General features: G+C 47.0%; 2 protein-coding genes across 5 annotated transcripts in view; both read right to left on the bottom strand.

Moving 5' to 3' along the window:
• Nucleotides 1-897: 897 nt before the first annotated feature.
• Nucleotides 898-19,728, bottom strand: part of LOC309524511 (uncharacterized protein) — a 43,181-nt gene continuing 24,350 nt past the window's right edge. For 3 of the 4 annotated variants that reach the window (XM_082209091.1, XM_082209090.1, XM_082209088.1), the window contains 3 exons: nt 17,333-17,365; nt 15,833-15,958; nt 13,848-14,000 (listed from right to left, as the gene is read on the bottom strand). In XM_082209091.1, the coding sequence (XP_082065217.1) occupies nt 15,840-15,958; nt 17,333-17,365 (152 nt within the window). In that variant the 3' untranslated portion in view covers nt 13,848-14,000; nt 15,833-15,839. Of the gene's footprint in view, nt 943-13,847; nt 14,001-15,832; nt 15,959-17,332; nt 17,366-19,728 lie in introns of those variants that run through there. The other variant, XM_082209089.1, reaches the window with a different exon arrangement.
• Nucleotides 12,117-19,728, bottom strand: part of LOC309524510 (uncharacterized protein) — an 83,225-nt gene continuing 75,613 nt past the window's right edge. The window contains exon 8 of the transcript XR_014215948.1: nt 12,117-12,161. The gene's annotated coding sequence lies outside the window, so the exon portion shown is untranslated. The remainder of the gene's footprint in view (nt 12,162-19,728) is intronic.

Below are 19,728 nucleotides of genomic sequence, written 5' to 3' on the forward strand. Positions count from 1 at the left end.
AGGTTTCTCTACCCCTGCCTTAAAGCGTCACTAGATAGTGTGAATGATGGACTTTGAATACTTGATACACGGTCTATGCAAATGTTAAGTATTGTTATTACTGCTATGGTGCCTTCTCCTGGGATGTGGCATGAAAGCTTCTGCATTTTGTTCAGCGTCAGCTCAAGACATGGTTAGTGACCCTCTGGAATGCCAAATTTTTTTTCAAGAAAATAAAAAGTTTGGATAAGTAACTGTCTGGAGGGGGACTTGGACAAAGTGATCCATTTGATCCATTTTCTATTCTGTATGAGAACATCGAGCAGCTGAAGGCAGAAGTCGTCAGTCCCCCCCCCTCAGCTCTTTTCCAGAATTAATGCCGCTGTTGCCATTACGCAGCATCCAGGATTCAGCAGTTGGTGAGTCTCCGTGGCCCAGCAGGCTGAGCTGCCTGCTTAGCATCTGAATGAGCTTTAGAAAGCTAACATGATTTGATTTAAGGGTTTCAATAGCCCAAACAATGTTCTCTCACGGGCAGGAAGTCCCATGGGCCTTAGGGGGGTTGACTTGCAAGAGGGTCTCCACACCCTCCTCTGTCCCCTCCCTTCCCTGCTTCTAAGACAGGGTCTGAGGGTCACACTCTTCACTAACTAGAAGGCAAAAGCCCACAGTGGTGCAGTTTTGATTTACTGTGGAACCGTGTTGCTGTTACCAGTACTATTATTAAATAGATGGCAAAAGTCGAGAGTGTTTCAGGTATGACATTGTAGTATTAGTTGCTATTATTGATATTAATATTATTAAATAGATAACAAAAGCTCAGAGTGTTGCAGATATGACATTTCAGAACTTATATATCATGGAATATCTTCTATCAATTTCTAATACATAAAAATGTCCATAAATTACAGGTCTTTGGGTGTGTATTGTTCTGTCACTGATGTTGTATTCTTCTTGCTTTATCTGCAATGGAGAAGCAGAGAGGAAAATCTAACACTGATTAGGCACATGAGAAACACTACATTAAAGGCAGGCACTGGTATCTTTCTACAGAGGACTAGACTCGGCTGATGGCCAGATGAATCTGTGTTTGGGACTGAGATGGCAAAGACTATTTTAGATAGGAGCTGCCTAACTTATGGGAAGAGAACTCAGTTCAAGGCCAATCTTTGCTCTCTTGTCTACTTCCGATGATCCTCTGTCCAGACATAAATCACCCTGGCCTTGGCTTATGCACAGACTCAAGACCTTAGGTAACCCAGACCCCACCTAGCCTTGAGGCCAAGTGCTCTTTCTGTGCAGACAGCTGAAGTCTAACAGTTCCCATCTGCAAATGGTAGTGAAATGCATCCTGAGATCTGCCCCAGGGGGTTCTGCAAGCTGGCATGGGTCTTACATAAAGGTACACTAGATGGAGCACGAAACCGTCATCTATGAGCAGTCAAGGCAAGGACAGAGTGAGGCATCCCCATGGGGTGAGTCTTCATACTAGATGTTTTGAGACCTAGCAGAATTAAGTGCTTAAGTCAAAAATTTAAAAATGGACTGTGTACAAAAAATTACCATAGATCTCACATGCCAGCAAATCTGGATTGCACAATTATTCCTGATCTAGAGGTCTTGTGCCACAAACCTGCTTCCTCCAAAGATGGCCTTTTTGCAATAAGAAAAATGGTGGGGAAACAAACTGAAAAGTGTGTGATAACACTTGCTTTAACATAAGGTTATCAGCTCTCTCTGCAAACAAATCAGAATGAATGCTCATTTAACAGATGGTCTGGAAGTGCCCTCACTTTCCTTTAAAATACACTTTAACCACCCCTGCAATCCCAGCCCCACTTACCTGGGAGTAAGTCCCACATAATTCAATAGGACTTACTTCTGAGTAGACACCATAGCAACATGCTGTAAGATGCTGTTCACATAGCCCTTCACTTTGAGCCCCCCCCCCCTTTCCACTCTTTTGCAGGTTTAACTGTATTTGAGGCCAGGAACAGGAATTCAACAAGCTCATTTAATGCTCATTTTGCAGCTTTAGTCAAAGACATACCTTCTCACAAATCAATGAGGCATACTCCCAGGTAAGTGAGTTCAGGACTTCAGCCTTAACCATCTCTTGCATGAAGCAAGCAAAATGTGGATCAGTTAAGTATGGGTATGGGTGTGAGCATGTGTGATATTAAAATAAATAAACAAATAATCAGCAGAATTGACCCGCTCATGAAAGTAGTGATGCATCTGAAATAAAAGCTGTAAAAATGAGTCAACTTCATAAATGTTCATCCTTCCTAATAAGGGAGTCATGCCATAAGTTCAGCCTTTTCTCTCTGCTGCCATGGTACTTCTGTTTTACTTCTAAGCAATCTGGCTTTTGCTGCCCTCTGCTGAAAAGAAGATGGCACACCTTCTTCTGAATGTTTCTCATTCAGCTCAGGCCAGATCTAGCAGATGATGTGGACTTCCTATCAAAAGTAGCAATTCCACAAATCTTCCTCCTCAGTCCATGCCTTCCACTAATATGTAATACTGCAAAACATCTAGCCACATTTCCTTCAAAGAGCTCAAGATGGTCCCACTTTATGAATGTCTAGTATGCAAAAATTCACTCATCCAATATAAGGAATTAGTACCCAAACTTCACTATACATGCTGCAGATTCAAATAGCCAAACAGAGAGCATTCCTTGCTTGCCTTTTGCTGGTTGGTTGAAGAGCAGAGGGAGGGGGGGTGATTGGACACATCAAAGAGCATTTTTTCTGGGTTTCCCTGGTTTTTGTTTAGTTTGGGGGGATCAAAATTTTGTGGTTGGCAACACAATAGAAATTCTCCCCTAAGAATAAATGGAAATGGTTGATTTATTATGCAAGTGCTTGCCTAATGAACAATTTCCAGGGAATGCAAAACCTGTATGCACATGGGACTCTCACTCCCCATTTTATCCTCACAACAACCCTAGGAGGTGGGTTAGGCTGGAAGAGAGAAACAGCCCAAGGTTACCCAGGGAGCTTCAAGGATGAGTGGGACTTGATCCCCAGTCTCCTAGATCCTAGTCTGACACTCTAACCACTACACAAAACTGCCTCTGAGGGGGAGATATGGGAATTAACTGAATATGCCTGTTAGAATTGAAATACTGGAAATGCTGCTTTGGGTGCCAGTATCACATCTCCAGTATCATCTAGTGCAGTGTTTCCCAACCTTTTTTGGGCAAAGGCACACTTGTTTCATGAAAAAAATCTCGAGGCACACCACCATTACAGCCCCGTGACGTCAGCGCGCAGTGTCACGCCGGGAGGGACATGAATTGCTAGCAAATTACATAATCACCTCCTTGAGGGCTGGCTCATCTTCTCCGAAGGCAGAACCCCATTAATTAACAGCACAGACTCACACCATAGCCAAGACGAGGGGGGAAAACCTCAGTCATGCACAGTCATGCACATGTGGGGGCTAAATGAGGACGAAGACCGGGCAGAGAGCAGGGTTCAAATCACCCCACCTGGCCAGGACAATCCCTGGGTGCTCCCTTGGGCCACTCGCCTGACCCACCTCGCAGGGCTGTTGTTGTGAGGATAACACGGGGAGAACCACGCGCGCCCCCGGGAGCTCCTTGGAGGAGAAAGCGGGCGATGAATGCAATGCACGAAATATATGAGAGGCGACCAGGTTTTGCAGGTGAGGGTCCCCCCACCAGCCTCCGCTTCCAACACCCGGCGCAACGACGCCGAAGTTTCCCCCCGGGCTCGGCTCGGGGAGCAGCGCTGCTCCCCCCGGCTCCCCTTCGCCCTCCCGGCTCTCTCTGCCGCCCACTGGGGAACCCCCTCACCTGCCAAGTCCGGAGCGCCGGTGGAAGTTGCATGCATGCATGCAGGGCGCCGCGTTGCCATTGCATTGCACTGCACTCCAGGGCGCGAGGGAAGGAGGCGAGGGGCGGGGCCGAGGGGAGGGCGCGAGGGAAGGAGGCGAGGGGCGGGCGTGAGGGAAGGAGGCGAGGGGCGGGGTCGAGGGGAGGGCGCGAGGGAAGGAGGCGAGGGTGCGAGGGAAGGAGGCGAGGGGCGGGGTCGAGGGGAGGGCGCGAGGGAAGGAGGCGAGGGGCAGGGTCGAGGGGAGGGCGCGAGGGAAGGAGGCGAGGGGCGGGGTCGAGGGGAGGGTGCAAGGGAAGGAGGCAAGGGGCGGGGTCGAGGGGAGGGCGCGAGGGAAGGAGGCGAGGGGCGGGGTCGAGGGGAGGGCGCGAGGGAAGGAGGCGAGGGGCGGGGTCGAGGGGAGGGCGCGAGGGAAGGAGGCGAGGGGCGGGGTCGAGGGGAGGGCGCGAGGGAAGGAGGCGAGGGCGCGAGGGAAGGAGGCGAGGGGCGGGGTCGAGGGGAGGGCGCGAGGGAAGGAGGCGAGGGGCGGGGTCGAGGGGAGGGCACGAGGGAAGGAGGCGAGGGGCGGGGTCGAGGGGAGGGCGCGAGGGAAGGAGGCGAGGGGAGGGCGCGAGGGGAGGGCGCGAGGGAAGGAGGCGAGGGGCGGGGTCGAGGGGAGGGCGCGAGGGAAGGAGGCGAGGGGCGGGGTCGAGGGGAGGGCGCGAGGGAAGGAGGCGGGGTCGAGGGGAGGGCGCGAGGGAAGGAGGCGAGGGGCGGGGTCGAGGGGAGGGCGCGAGGGAAGGAGGCGAGGGGCGGGGTCGAGGGGAGGGCGCGAGGGAAGGAGGCGAGGGGCGGGGTCGAGGGGAGGGCGCGAGGGAAGGAGGCGAGGGCGCGAGGGAAGGAGGCGAGGGGCGGGGTCGAGGGGAGGGCGCGAGGGAAGGAGGCGAGGGGCGGGGTCGAGGGGAGGGCACGAGGGAAGGAGGCGAGGGGCGGGGTCGAGGGGAGGGCGCGAGGGAAGGAGGCGAGGGGAGGGCGCGAGGGGAGGGCGCGAGGGAAGGAGGCGAGGGGCGGGGTCGAGGGGAGGGCGCGAGGGAAGGAGGCGAGGGGCGGGGTCGAGGGGAGGGCGCGAGGGAAGGAGGCGAGGGGCGGGCGTGAGGGGAGGAGGAGGAGGAGTTAGTTGCCTGAAGCCACTGTTCAAAACTGGTCACTGTTTTGAAGGGGAGTGAAGAACACACACTCAAAAAAAGGTAACTTGTTAATTTAATGTTTATTATGTTTACTGATTTGTGCTTTGTGACTGTTTGAGGTGGGGTTTTTTTCTTGGGAGGCTGGGCGGCGCGAAGAGAGGGAGGCTTGTGGTAGCGTCGGGGCTTGTCTCTAGCAAAGTAAGTCCTCGCTATTTGGTCACATGCGTAGCATTGTGGCTTCGGAGCTCCAACACTTGCTTTGCCGGCTGCTTTCAAAAGCGTCGGTATCAGCTGTGCTGTTGCTGGGTAACCGGATCGTCCCAGCAGCCATCTTATCTGCCCATGTGGTCTTCTGAGGTGGCCGCCATCTTACTATAGGAAATTCCACGTGGGAGTTAGTTGCCTGAAGCCCCTTTTTAAACTTAAGCAGGGGGAAGTTTGGTGAATTGTTTTCCTTAACGTTATGCAACAGCTTATTGCTGGTCTTTGTCGTCCCGCCTTTGTAAGCAGGCTGCATTGAAAGGGGGCATATACACTGGTCACTGTTTTGAAGGGGAGTGAAGAACACACACTCAAAAAAAGGAAACTTGTTAATTTAATGTTTATTTATATGAGGAGGAGTAATTCTGAGGGGTCAAACAAAGAAATAATAAAAAGTGTCAAAAAAGGTATTTTTATAATGACGAATGCCTCATTATTATATATTATTTACATCAGGCACTGATTATGATTTATGGTACACTGGGGCCCTGATTAATTTTCTATGGCATTTTGGGGCATTGGTTATTGGGCATAGCAAGTTGTGGTCGCGTGGAATTTGTGCTTTGTGACCTTTTGAAGTGGGGTTTTTTTCTTGGGAGGCTGGGCGGCGCGAAGAGAGGGATTATTTTTATAATGACGAGGATGACATTGGGCCCTCATTATTAATTATTATTTACATCAGGCACTGATTATGATTTATGGTTCACTGGGGCCCTGGTTAATTTTCTTTGGCATTTTGTGGCATTGATTATGCAGTCGCGGTCGCGTGGAATTCCACGTAGAGTTAGTTGCCTGAAGCCCCTTTTTAGTTGCTTGAAGCAGGGGAAAGTTTGGTGAAAGTTTGGTGAATTGCTGCCCAGGAGTGTGGTGGAGTCTCCTACTTTGGAGGTCTTTAAGCAGAGGCTTGACAACCATATCTCAGGAGTGCTCTGATGGTGTTTCCTGCTTGGCAGGGGGTTGGACTCGAGGGCCCTTGTGCGAAAGAATAATATTAATTGCCATCAATGGAGGCCACTATGAGGCCTGGGATTGCTACCGTGGAGGGGCGAGGGAGGTATGGCGGTGGGGGCAGATGTTACAGGCGAAGGGGATCGAGATATGGATACGCTCGTACCCTTTCCAATCTGCGCCCCATCCCGAGGGACGAGGGTAGGGTGAGCAAGGATTACTCACCTCCGTCACTGGTGCTGTGCAATGCCAGGTCTATAGGCAATAAAACCGCCACCCTGCGAGATTTCTTTATCTCGCAGGGGGTCGACCTGGCTTGTGTGACGGAGACCTGGGTGCGCGAAGGGGCAACAGTTACCTTACGAGAGATGGCGCCCCCGGGTTTCTCTGTCCTCCACCAGTCGCGGACTGTGGGCCGGGGGGGAGGGGTGGCATTATTAATCCGGGAAGATTGTCCTTTCAGGGCTCTACCATCGCCATCGATCCCCGGCATTGAATGTGTTGGCCTAGTGTGGGGCTCCGAGGAGAGCTTGGCTGTCTGGCTGGTGTACCGGCCACCTAGCGCACCAGCAGCCACCCTGTCAGGCCTGCTGGAGGCGGTGGCCGGCTGGGCCTTGGAGTTCCCTAACCTATTGGTATTGGGGGACTTCAACATCCATGCCGATGCCACTCCCTCCTCACAGGCTCTGGACCTGGTGTCTTCCATGGCGACACTAGGGCTCTCCCAGTTTGTTTCGGGCCCCACACATCAAGCAGGCCACACGCTCGATTTGATCTTTGGCGTCGGTATAGATGTGATCATGTCTCCTCCGACGAAGGTGCCATGGTCTGATCACTACGCTCTGAAAGCCAGGATTGACTTTCCACCCCCACCCTGCTTAGGTGGCGAGCCAATTTGGGCTCGCCCGCAGAGGCTGATGGACCCCAAGAGATTCCGCCAAGCCTTGCGGGACCTTGCTCCCCCTGGCGACTCATTGACTGAGCTTGTTGAGGGCTGGAATGCCCAGCTCCAGGCAGCCATCGATGAGATCGCACCTAAGCGCCCTCTGCGACCCCGCAGAAACCGGGCTCCCTGGTTTACCGAGGAGCTTCGGAAAATGAAGCGGGACCTCAGACGGCTAGAGCGAGTATGGCGGGGTGCCCGTGATGGAGCCTCAAGAACATCTTATAGGGCTTTTATGAAAACCTACGAGATGGCGGTGAAGGCTGCGAAGAAGTCATACTTCTCGGCCTCCATTGCATCCGCTAGCTCTCGCCCAGCGCAATTATTTAGCATAATCAGGTCTTTAACGTCCCTTGAGGGACAGCCAAATTTAAATAACAAATTGACACACGGCTGTGAGGCATTTGCGAGCTTTTTTGCGGAGAAGGTCTTGTCGCTCCGCCATGACCTCCCTGCCAATTTGGATACAATAAAGGAACTGGAGGCCCCTCGACTGTCCTCGGGTCCAGTATTGGACCACTTCGACCAGATATCCCCAGCCGATGTGGACAGACTCCTCCGAGCTGGAAAGCCCACCACTTGTTCTCTCGACCCGTGCCCGTCTTGGCTGATTAGAGCGTGTCCAGACGAGGTGCGGGCCCTCCTGGGGAATATCATCAATTTGTCCCTTGGCACGGGGACATTCCCAGGGGAACTGAAGGAGGCAGTGGTGCGCCCGCTCTTAAAGAAAACATCATTAGATCCTTTAGATCTATCCAATTACCGCCCGGTTTCGAATCTTCCGTTCCTGGGTAAGGTGATTGAGAGAGCGGTTGCTGAACAGCTTGGTGGGTTTCTGGATGAAACATTGGCTCTGGATCCATTCCAGTCTGGCTTCCGCGCTGGTCATGGGACCGAGACGGCTCTGGTCGCCCTAACAGATGACCTTCGTAGACAGCTGGATCGAGGCGGGTCAGGGCTGCTGATTCTTTTAGATCTATCAGCAGCTTTCGACATGGTCGATCACGAACTTTTGGACCACCGCCTTACCGACGTGGGGATCCAGGGCACAGTCCTTCAATGGCTGCGCTCGTTTCTCTCTGGTCGGGGACAGAGGGTGGCGCTTGGGGGGGAATTGTCATCGCGCCACTCCTTGGTGTGTGGAGTACCTCAGGGCGCGATACTCTCCCCGATGCTTTTCAACATCTTTATGCGCCCCCTCGCCCAGCTTGTTCGGAGTTTTGGGCTGGGTTGTCATCAGTATGCCGATGACACCCAACTCTATCTGTTGATGGATGGCCATCCTGACTCGGCCCCAGACACACTGACCAGATGTTTGGAAGCTGTGGCTGGATGGTTACGTGGGAGCCGGTTGAAGCTAAATCCTTCGAAGACAGAGGTCCTGTGGCTGGGACGGGGCGATATGGGATTGGGGGGGCAACTCCCATCTCTTGCGGGGGCGCAATTAGTGCCAGCACCGTCCGTTAAGAGTTTGGGTGTAATCTTCGACACCTCCCTTTCCATGGAGGCGCAGATTGCAGCTATAACAAAGGCGGCATTTTTCCATCTCCGCCAAGCTAAGCAGTTGGCTCCTTACCTCTCTCGCCCTGACCTAGCCACTGTGATCCACGCGACGGTCACCTCCAGACTGGATTATTGTAACTCGCTCTACGTGGGGCTGCCCTTGAGACTGACCCAGAAACTCCAGCGGGTGCAGAATGCTGCAGCGAGACTCCTTACGAGGTCTTCGCTGCGAGATCACATTCACCCGGTGCTATACCAGCTGCACTGGCTCCCGGTGGAGTACAGGATCAGGTTTAAGGTGCTGGTTTTAACCTTTAAAGCCCTATATGGCCTAGGACCCTCGTACCTACGGGACCGCCTCTCCTGGTATGCCCCACAGAGAAACCTACGGTCTTCAAATAAAAACATCTTGAAGGTCCCAGGCCACAGAGAAGTTAGGCTGGCCTCAACTAGAGCCAGGGCCTTTTCGGCTGTGGCTCCGATCTGGTGGAACACTCTGTCACAAGAGACCAGGGCCCTGCGGGACTTGACATCCTTCCGCAGGGCCTGCAAGACAGAGCTGTTCCACCAGGCCTTTGGCCAGGGCACAGCCTGACTCCCTCCCTCGGCAATCTTCGCAGAGCTCTGGCCCAATGGTTGCTAGTGGCTTGAATTAATTAATTTTTATAATGAATGATTTTAGAATGTTGTTTATGTTGTACCTTTGTACTGTTTTATTGTTGTTAGCCGCCCTGAGCCCGGCTTCGGCTGGGGAGGGCGGGATATAAATAAAATTTATTATTATTATTATTATTATTATTATATGTATGTGAGCAGGTCTTCTCCAACATGAACTATATTAAAAACAAACACCGATCACGCCTCACAGATGACAGCTTGCAAGCCTGTGTGAAAATGAAGGTGACGTCTTACAGCCCTGATGTGCAGGTACTGAGCACTGAGGTTCAGGAGCAAAAGTCCCATTAACCTGGTTACCTGGTTGTAAATTAAATATTTTAATTAGCTATTAATTTGTCCTTTTTTCTTGAGATTGACAGCTGACTGCACGATCCTGTATATATAGCATTAAGGCCAGAAACAATATATGCAGTGTTATATTTGTTTTAAATGTTGCAATGTTTTTGCGGCTCCCAGTTGTTGTTGTTTTTTTCGGAAACGGGTCCAAGCGGCTCTTTTTGTCTTAAAGGTTGCAGACCCCTGGTCTAGTGTGTGCTCAGTGGCAAACTCAGTTGTCTCCATAATATGTGAAGCAGCCCCAAGGTACACTACCTTCTCTCCTGCCTGCTTTGCCGGAATGATACAGTCAGCTTCTTAGGTGAGGAGCTGGCTTTTCAAAGGTGATGTTCTGCATGTGGAAGCTCCTGACTCCCAGGGCAGTTTCCTATATCCACATGTCCCTACATTTTGGGAGGTTTTCATTCTTCAACTGCTAGAGAAGAAATCATCGTTGTCCTTGCTATTAGGAACTAAAGGCTATTAGGAACTAAAGGTCACCGGTGGGGGCGGGAAACCAAGAGGTTTGGCTCAAAGACAGCTGGATGGAAGAGGAAGGAATGTTCTGCTCTGGATTGCTCCTATGCCTACACATGCAACAACCTCATCTCAACCGCAGACCCCAGTTGTTGAGCTGTGGGCATAGTTTAGCCACTATTTGGATGCTTGGCAGGAGCCTCTGGCATCTGCCTTGGCATTTCCCATGGGTTTGTGGCATGGCTGCCCTGGATGGCATCAGATACTATTTCTGTCTCTGGCACAGAGTGCAAAGGAGGCAGCCTCCCCTGCCGCCAACCCCTTCCTTGTTCTTAGCTAGATTTCACATTTGCGGGGATAGCTTTACAGATGTACAGCATGTGTGCATAGAGAGCACTACCAAAATACAAAAACCAAAGTGCATTTTTAACAGCATGTGATTATTTTCATTATGCCTTGTGACAACAACAACAACAACAACAACATTGTTCACAGGTAAAACTGTCTTTTTAAAAGAGATTTGTTTCTCTGACCTGTATATTGCTGGGTGCCCCCCCCCATCACTTACAGGCATTGTGGATTTTCAGGGGCTTGTGAAAGTGGGGAAGTACAGTAGTGAAGTTGCTGGCAGCAAAAATGAAGCAAAAATGACATGAGTGAGGGTAACTCCTTTGAGATCCTTTAGGGTTCCCATATTTCAAAAAGTGACACAAAAGTTGATGACTTTTTCTTGCAAAATCTCCAGAAATGACACGTATGGCAACCCTAGGCCCTTCCTGTAAAGATTTAAGATGGCATCTGGCTAGCTCTTTCATCGAGGCCTCAATAGTGTCACTAACACTTTTCCTGGGTCTGGTCTGGGTTGGGGAGGAATGCTTCAGGGAAGGGACTGCTATTTCCTAAGCTACTCTAAGAATCTGAGAGCCTGTAACCCACAAAAAATCATATCTGGGTCTGTTTGTGACATTTTCCTCACCTCGGTCTTTCCTAGGAATTCATGCTCTTTTTGCACCATCCTATCTCCCCTGCTTTCTCTTGTACCCATCACAAAACAGTAAAGTCTGCCCTTGTGAGCAAACCTCTGCAGCTATCAATCTGAAATTTGGCAGCCCTTGCTCCCTCAGAAGGTTAACTGTGCCTGAAAATTGCATCTGATTTTATAAAAAGGGACAAAAAATATACCCAGTTTTAGATTTCTCCTGATAGTGAAAGTAGGAGTGGGAACAGAGCTAATTCAGTCCTGACTATCAAGAAAATCTGAGAGAGACAGAGCTGCTCCAAAGCAGCATTGAATTGAATCCAGCAGAGTTCTTCTTATGTTCTTCTAAAATACCATATCTGTTGTTGTTTTTAAATAGGGATAGCTTTACCTGCTATACAATTTTCCTGTTAGAAAAATGGTGGGGAGGGTATGATATAAAAGAGCCCTTTTGGATCAGACCAAAAGTTCATCTAGTTCAGCATGCTGGCCACACAAAAAATACCTCAGAGCATCATTGCAAACTCCATCCAGACTCAGTCAATGTTAGTCCAGGAAGCTCCTGATCTGAGTGGCAGCTGATTCTGATGAATGAAGATGCTGCCTTGGAGTCCTGCAGCCCACAGTCTTTTTTTCCCTCTCCCCCTTCCTTTTTTAATGGGTTTCTGTATCATCTTACTGGTTTGTTATATTTTGGTTGGGCTAATAAAGGTATTGCCCCAATATGGATGAAAGATTTCATAGTAAGTTTAACTTAGTAAATTTGTAGGGTGTCAGTGTGCACATTTTGGGGATGGAAGCAGTGCAGTATTAAGTGGTACAATGTTCAAAGAGGGCAACTTAATGGGAGACGATACAGCAGTGGTCTTTACTCCTTACAGATTTTGCATTAACTCTATGCCATTGTTAAACAGCTTTGCATTTGTATCACACATTTTGACTCAAAAATGAGGATGTGAAAGTTTGAGGTCAAATTTCTGAAACATGGACCCACTCAAAAAGTCTCCAGATTTCACATTTTTATTTTAGCTCTCAACTACATGCTAAACCTTATCTAAAAGCTCATCTGACCTTAGCTAAGGAAAGAGGGGGGTTTGCCCTGCCAGACTTAAAGTTGTACTATGAATCAGCAGCTTTCTGCTGGATGAAAGACTGGCTACTTCTTGAGAACACTGACGTTCTGGATTTGGAAGGGTTTAACAATGTATTTGGGTGGCATGCATATTTGTGGTACGACAAGGTTAAAGCTCACAAAGCTTTCAAGATCCATATTGTCAGGAAAGCAGTGTTAAATGTCTGGACAAGATATAAAGATTTCCTAGAAAGTAAGACCCCAAGGTGGTTGTCGCCAATGGAAGCTAAGGCTCAGAAAAGACTCAATATGGAGGCCAATTGGCCAAAATATTTGGAAATAATAGAAAAAGATGGAGATACTTGGAGATTGCAGAGTTTTGAGAAATTAAAGGATAAAGTGCGAGATTGGTTACATTATGCTCTGATTAGAGAGGCCTTTAATTTGGATAAAAAAATAGGTTTCCAGGTGGAAAAATCGAAATTAGAAACAGAACTGTTAGAACCAAAAACCAAGGTACTTTCAAAAATGTATAACTTGCTGTTAAAATGGAACACACAGGATGAAACAGTCAAATCAGCAATGATAAAATGGGCGCAAGATATTGGCTATAACATCATGTTTGCGGACTGGGAACGGTTGTGGACCACCGGTGTGAAATTTACGGCATGTAATGCCTTGGAAGAAAATATTATGAAAATGATATATAGGTGGTACATGACCCCAGTCAAGCTTGCAAAGATATACCATTTGCCAGACAATAAGTGTTGGAAATGTAAAGAAACTGAAGGAACATTTTTTCACCTTTGGTGGACGTGTCCAAAGGTCAAGGCCTTCTGGGAAATGATTTATAATGAACTAAAAAAGGTATTTAAATATACCTTCCTTAAGAAACCAGAGGCTTTCCTTTTGGGCATTGTTGGCCAAATGGTGCTAAAAAAGGATAGAAATTTCTTTATGTATGCAGCAAGAATACTCATCGCAAAATACTGGAAGACACAAGATTTGCCCACTCTGGAAGAATGGCAGACGCAACTGATAGACTATATGGAACTGGCAGAAATGACCGGCAGAATCTGAGACCTGGGAGAAGAGACAGTGGAAGAGGACTGGAAAAAATTTAAGGGCTATTTGCAAAAGTATTGTAAATTGTATGAATGTTAAAATGATGCAGGATAGAAAACAATTTGGCATTAGTAAAGTAGTGGAAAGAAGTATGAAAATAATTGAACCATAAGAAAAAGGATGAAATTTAATCAATATTATGTCAAACTTAAATATTTAAATATTTGACAACAAAGTTTAAAACTGGGGACATAATATTTGAAAGGTACAAAAATAAGAATTGAGAGAAGGTGAAGTACTGCTGAATATAACTTTAAAATGGGAACGCAGGAAAGGGAGATGTGAGGAAGTCTAAAAAGAAGGTTATGGAAAGTTGGTTGTTGAAACTTAACCATGGTGTATTTCTTTTGTCTTGTATTTTTCTTTCTACTTTGGTGATGGTGTTTTATGTGCTTGGTGTTGTATTGTTTAAAACCTTTAATAAATATTTTATAAAAAAAAAATAAAAGCTCATCTGAGCCGGGGACTCTATGATTTGTATTTTGCACAGTGCAGAAGACACAAAGCACACACTGCTTGAATCATGGATCAAATGTAGTTGTTTAGTCAATGCTTGAGTTTATTTCCTCTGAATGGTGAGATGGTGACGACACACAACCGTATATCACTGGAATCAGGCTATTCCCTTGCTTTTCTTATAATGGGACCACGATGTGGCTACAGGTGGTGTGTTACAGGATGGATGCAATTCCTGAAACAGAAAGAGATTTTAAAGTTGGAGCAGTTGGAGCCAAGAGCCAGATCAAGGCAAGTGAGTGTCCATGCAGAGCTGAGATGAGTTCGAATTAACCTTTAAAAGAAAACAAAAAACTCAGGGTCTGTCCCTTGGAGGCAACTTTTTAAGAATCCCAGAAGTTTGCTTCTAAACTAGCATCAGGTAATGCCTATGAAAGCCCAATTATGGAAGAGGTGCACTAGAAGAGCAATGTGCAGGGAAGGAATGGCTTAAACACATTATGGGCACCCCACAGGTCTCTGCTCCAAGCCACCTCCTCCTTTCTGCTTTTCCTTAGAAAAAGCAGCTATTGAAGTTTGGTTACAGAGATTTACTTCCAAGTAAATTTGCTTAGAATTAGTCTGTAAGTAATGACTGCATCCTCTGATTGGCAGGTGATGGGTCCTTCCATAAGGCTGTTTAGTGAGTGTCTGTTCTTGATTTGTTTGTGAAAAATTCTTATGAGATTGTACAACATCACCATCTAGTGGTTGTTACCTCCACGCATTCTCACTTTTCTTATCAGACTTTTTGCAGTAAGAAAAATGATAGAGAACTGCATGGCATAACAAGCCCAGGATGCAAATATTGTGTGAACAATTAAGGATGGATGCTTAACAAACAACCAGTCTGGGAGTTCTCTGTGCAGTGGTGTAGTGGTTTGCTGGTGCCTGGGCGCCTGCACATGTGTGCACACAGCAGGGGGACAGAGTGCTGATAGTGAATGGAACCCGCAATGCCAGCCCAGCCCTCACCACTGCTGCAACCGCCCCTCCCCGGAGCCAAGCGGGGCCACACACCACTTCCTGCCCATCTACGCAGGGAGCCTGGCCAGTCAATGCAGCCCTTGGTGGGCGAATCCCCCTGATGCCCACAGGCGAGGTGAGGAGGACACAACAGCCATGTGCCCTTTGATCCCAGTCTCTCAAAGTGTCCTTCTCAGGCCACCCTGCCAACCCTGCACCACTATGTGAGCAGCACAGGGCTGGCAGGAAAGCATGAGAAGCCAAATGCACAGCACTGCACCGCCTTTAAAAATGTGCCCAGGGCCATTGTTCTGGCACACACACCCCCCATGCTATGCCACTGTTTCTATGTCCAAATTTGTTTTATTTCCCTCTTCCAAAAAACATCATAAATTTTCAATGCTCTCTCCTTTGAAGTGAACATGTAAAGTCTGACTTTAATTTCCTTCCATTCAGGTCATGGATAGAATGAAATGTAGAATTGACATCATCCAGCCATTTTATGTCTATTGGGAAGAAATACAGGAATCACCTTACATTGTTATGCTTATTTGAAATGGGATAGTTCATACTTCCTCGTTTCTGATGGTGAAAAGGCCACACCACTGATCTGCATTGATTAGCAGAGCTAGCTATGAATGAAAAGGAAATAATGGATTCGCCTGATACTTACTGAATGTAACTAGCCTCTATCTGTGTTAAAACGGAAAGTGGAGCTTTTGTTAGCATTCCATGGTTAACACCCTGTGCCACTGCCTGTTCTTCCTTTAAAACAGTGGTACCACATGCACAAAACTGCTCACTGTAAACACAGCCCTGTCAAACCTACAGCAGTGCATTGTAGACTGACTTCATAAACTGAAGGCAAGTAGAGATGGGCTGAGACAAGGCATGCAATGCATTAAATGTCGCCAGTTGCCATTAACCCCAACACTTTCAGGACTCTCCCCTTTGAGTATTTATGCCCTGGCAACTCTATCTACTTTAGATCCCCTGCCCTGCATCACCTCTCTCCAAGACCCATCTCTTTTCATTTTCTCTTTACTCTCTTCTTAAACTCACCATTTTCTTACTTTCCCCAAAATGACAAAGTCCACTTGTTCTTCATAGCACCAACTGATTCCAAACCTTTTGCTAAGATGTCAAACAAGGATGGAAGAAAACCTTTTCGACGGCCATGGGTGGTCTCTGGATTGGGAGGAAAATGAGAGCTCGTGAGCCACACCTTCTCTGGTTTTTCTTTCTTAAGAAGGTAAGAAGAGCCTGCTAGATCCTGTTCTCCTAGTGACCAACCAGACACTCCTGGGCAGCTTGCAAGCAGCACACAAGCCTTCTTGCCCCTTGTCATTCCCAGCAAGTGGCATTCTGAGGCAGGCTGCCTCTGATACTGGAGGCATTCCTTCCTTTGTACCTGTGTGTGTGCGTGTGTCAGCTCCCCAGACGACAGATCAAATGTTACTAGCACTAAGCCAAATGTTGCACTACTATTGGCACAATGTTATATGTTCACTTTATATATGAGCATTGCCTCTGTGGGCTGGTCTTCCAATTCTGTAAAAAAAAAAAGTTCTAGCCCATTTGTTCATTGCTTTGTGTTATTCGCTGTGGAGTCATATGAAGCACTGGATTTCTGAAGCAATGTTCTGCTTTGGACCCAAGGCAACATGAATCATGCAGTGACCCATTTTTCAAAGCACCAAAGTGTGATCAGAACGGAATCTTGCCTGTCAGATACATGGCCAACCATCACACCAAGTCATGAAAGCATATTTATAACAGTGGGTACCAAGCAGATGGTAGCTGTAGCCAGTTGATTGGAAAGGAGACCGAGTCCTACCCTCCCCAACCAGATGATGGGAAATATCAAAGTTCATTATGCAAATCCTTTTTTCACTGCTATTGCTGGTGGACCTCAATGAGCAACGTCACCATGGTGCAATATTCTCATCTTGTGTAACCTGCCATGCATAAAGAGAACATACTTTCCCCATGTAGGATTGGGGTAACTTGTGCGGCACATGCTCATAGCACAGATATTCAGAATTAACTTTACTATACTCAAAGGGAGTTATTCCAGGTTAGATTCATAGCATTGCAGCCTAAGAACAATTCACAAAGCATGAACTAGCAACTTGCTTTGGGGAGATGGTGTGCTATTATAAAATCAAAAAGTCAAAATGGATCCCCATGATAACATATTTCCAGAATACAAATACCATAGCCAGCCGTACAGATCCATGAACACAGCACTAATAAAGTAGGAATGGTGGACAACATCCATCATCCTGAGCAGTAGCCATGCTAGCTGCGACTGCTGGGAGTTGGAGTCCACCAACATCTGGAGGGCCACTGGTTCCCCATCGCTGTCATAAAAGTAAATCGCTCCACAGGTTTATGATACACATTAGTTGTAGGAGGAGGGGAAGTTGTACCAGAAGTGGAGGGAGAGTTGTTATCTGGGATAGGGAAAGCAAATCATTCTCCTATCACCATGTTGCTGTGGATAAGTTGTGTGCTATGATTCAGATACTTGCTTAAATTGCTGGACCAAGAAGAACTCACCGTCACTGGTGGTGCTCGCTTCTGCAGAAGTCGCTGTAAATAAGAAGGCATGGCAACATGAAACAGAATTCCTCTAATATCCAGACACAGAGGGCAAAACTTCAACCATTCCTGCAAGAATTCTTCAGTTCTGAAGAATACTATTCCATTTCCCCCAACTTCCAATAAAAGAAACACACAATTATTTTACGCCCACAGCTGAGTTTGCAGCTAAGCTTTTAGAATGTCAGGTGTTATGCAGTATGCTAGAAAGCACCGCCATTTGACTTCCAAAGCGTTCAAAAACCAAAGTGTGGCTTTTGATTGGCTGCAGGAAGCTGCCTTGGAAGTCCTGCCTTGGAAGTTGAACGCCTTGTGAGTCAAATGTTTTGGCTCCCGAATGTCACAAACCCAGAAGTGACTGTTCCAGTTTGCGAGCGATTTTTGGAAGCCGCACTTTGGTTTTTGAATGTTTTTTAATGTTTTGGACTTCTGGAACTGTAAAGGAAAAACTGAAGGTTTTTTTACACACAAGATATTAGGCAATCCAGGAATCAATGTTCTCTCCACAATTGTATTTAATTAAAGTATAACATCGTTTTGAGAACTATCTATATGATTTACCAATCTGTTCACTTAGGAAGGCATTTGTGGCTATGAGTTTTCAGACAATGCCCTCAGAGTATTTAGATGGTTGCTGCAGGAAAATTCTAGCGGAAAAGAGGCTTTCTCTACGTGGCACTCAAGCAACAGAAGACCTATACTGTTATGTACGCTACTGTCCTATGTATTCTGAGCTGAAACCTAAGTACATTTGTGAACTATTGTGTAAGATGCCTGATGTGGACTATCAAGTGAAGGTCACATATTTGCTGTCTGGCTCTGATAAGTTTGAGACAGACAACATGGTGAGATTCGTGGTTGCATCCCAAAAACTAAGAATGTGCATCAAAGACAATATAGCAAACTGTAAAATCTGATCAACGATGTAATATAGAAATTTATTTGTGTAGGTCTGCATTTCAAAGTATAGGTGTAAAAATTGGTTACCAAAAAGGGGAAGAACCAGACAAACAACTTTATCTGCAGCCTCACAGCGTAGATCATCTGTGCCTGCGTTGCCTTCCACTTTGCCTCCTGAGGTAGAGGCGGCTTCCCTGTCACAGGCAGGGGAGGGAGAAACAGAGGAATTACAATTGGAAGATATGGCCTCAGGAGCAAGTGGCTCTGTTTTAGAGAAAATTTTTGAAAAATTGGAGGCCTGGATAGAAAGGCCGATTTGCAAACAGCTAAAATTGACCAAAATACAGAAAGTTTGAATAGACTAACTGGACAAGTTGCACAAAATGTTCAATCTATTGGAGAATTGAAGGAGGCTGCAGGTGAAAATCGGAAATTGGTTGAGGAAAGTAGCCTAAGGCTGGGGGAGCTTGAAAAAGAAGTAAGACCACTCAGCAAACAAGTTGGAGAACATCAGATCTACTTTTCTATGACAGAACTGCGGAACAGGGAGGCCAACTTGAGGATACGGTCAATACCAGAAGTGGAGGAAGACAACTTAATTGAGTTTCTGACTAAAGAATTTTCCAAGTACTGGAATTTAGAGGAAAAAGACTTTAAAATAGTATCTGCTTTCAGGCTTGGAAGGCTTAGAAGGAAAGAGAAGCCCAGAGACTGTCTGATAATATTGAGATCTAAGGAGGAAAGGGATAAGATTTTGGGCCTACACTACGGAAAGTCACTGGACATTTTGGATAAAAGAATTGAAATCTACAAGGATATTCCTAAACAGTTGCTGGACCTTAGATCTGACTATTCGGAGCTAGTAAGACTGCTGAGGAGTAATTCAATTATCTTCAGGTGGGAATTCCCTCAAGGACTATCTTTTACTTTCAGAGGGAGAAAGAATAAAATTAGAACACTGGAGGATAGAGACAAGTTTTTGGCGGCACACGGAGAAGATCTTCACAAAGGACTTGGAGTACCCCCAGGGCCCGAATCTCCGGGGGAGCCGGCACCCTTGGATCCTCAAGAACCGGAGAGCAAGGTACCACCCCAGCAAGAATAACCAGATTTATTCAGGATGTCTCTGCAGCTTTTGAGTTGGAACATAAATGGCTGTAACAGTCCGGAAAAAAGGAGAAAAATCTTTCATATATTAAAAAAGGAACAATTGGACATTATCTGTTTATAAGAAACACATGTGATTAGGCTCCATAGAAAAGTGTTAATAAATAAAAGACTCGGTCAGGAATTTATATCCTCGGACAAAGTAAAAAAGAGAGGTGTGGTGATTTACGCAAAAGAGAGCCTCTCACCTAAATTTCTGTTTAAAGACGAACATGGAAGAATTTTGGCAATAGAAATACAGCATCAAGGAGAAAAAATTCTGATATTAGGAATTTATGCTCCAAATG

This window comes from Podarcis vaucheri (genome assembly GCF_965113315.1).
Source record: "Podarcis vaucheri genome assembly, chromosome: 2".
Classification (NCBI taxonomy): domain Eukaryota; kingdom Metazoa; phylum Chordata; class Lepidosauria; order Squamata; family Lacertidae; genus Podarcis; species Podarcis vaucheri.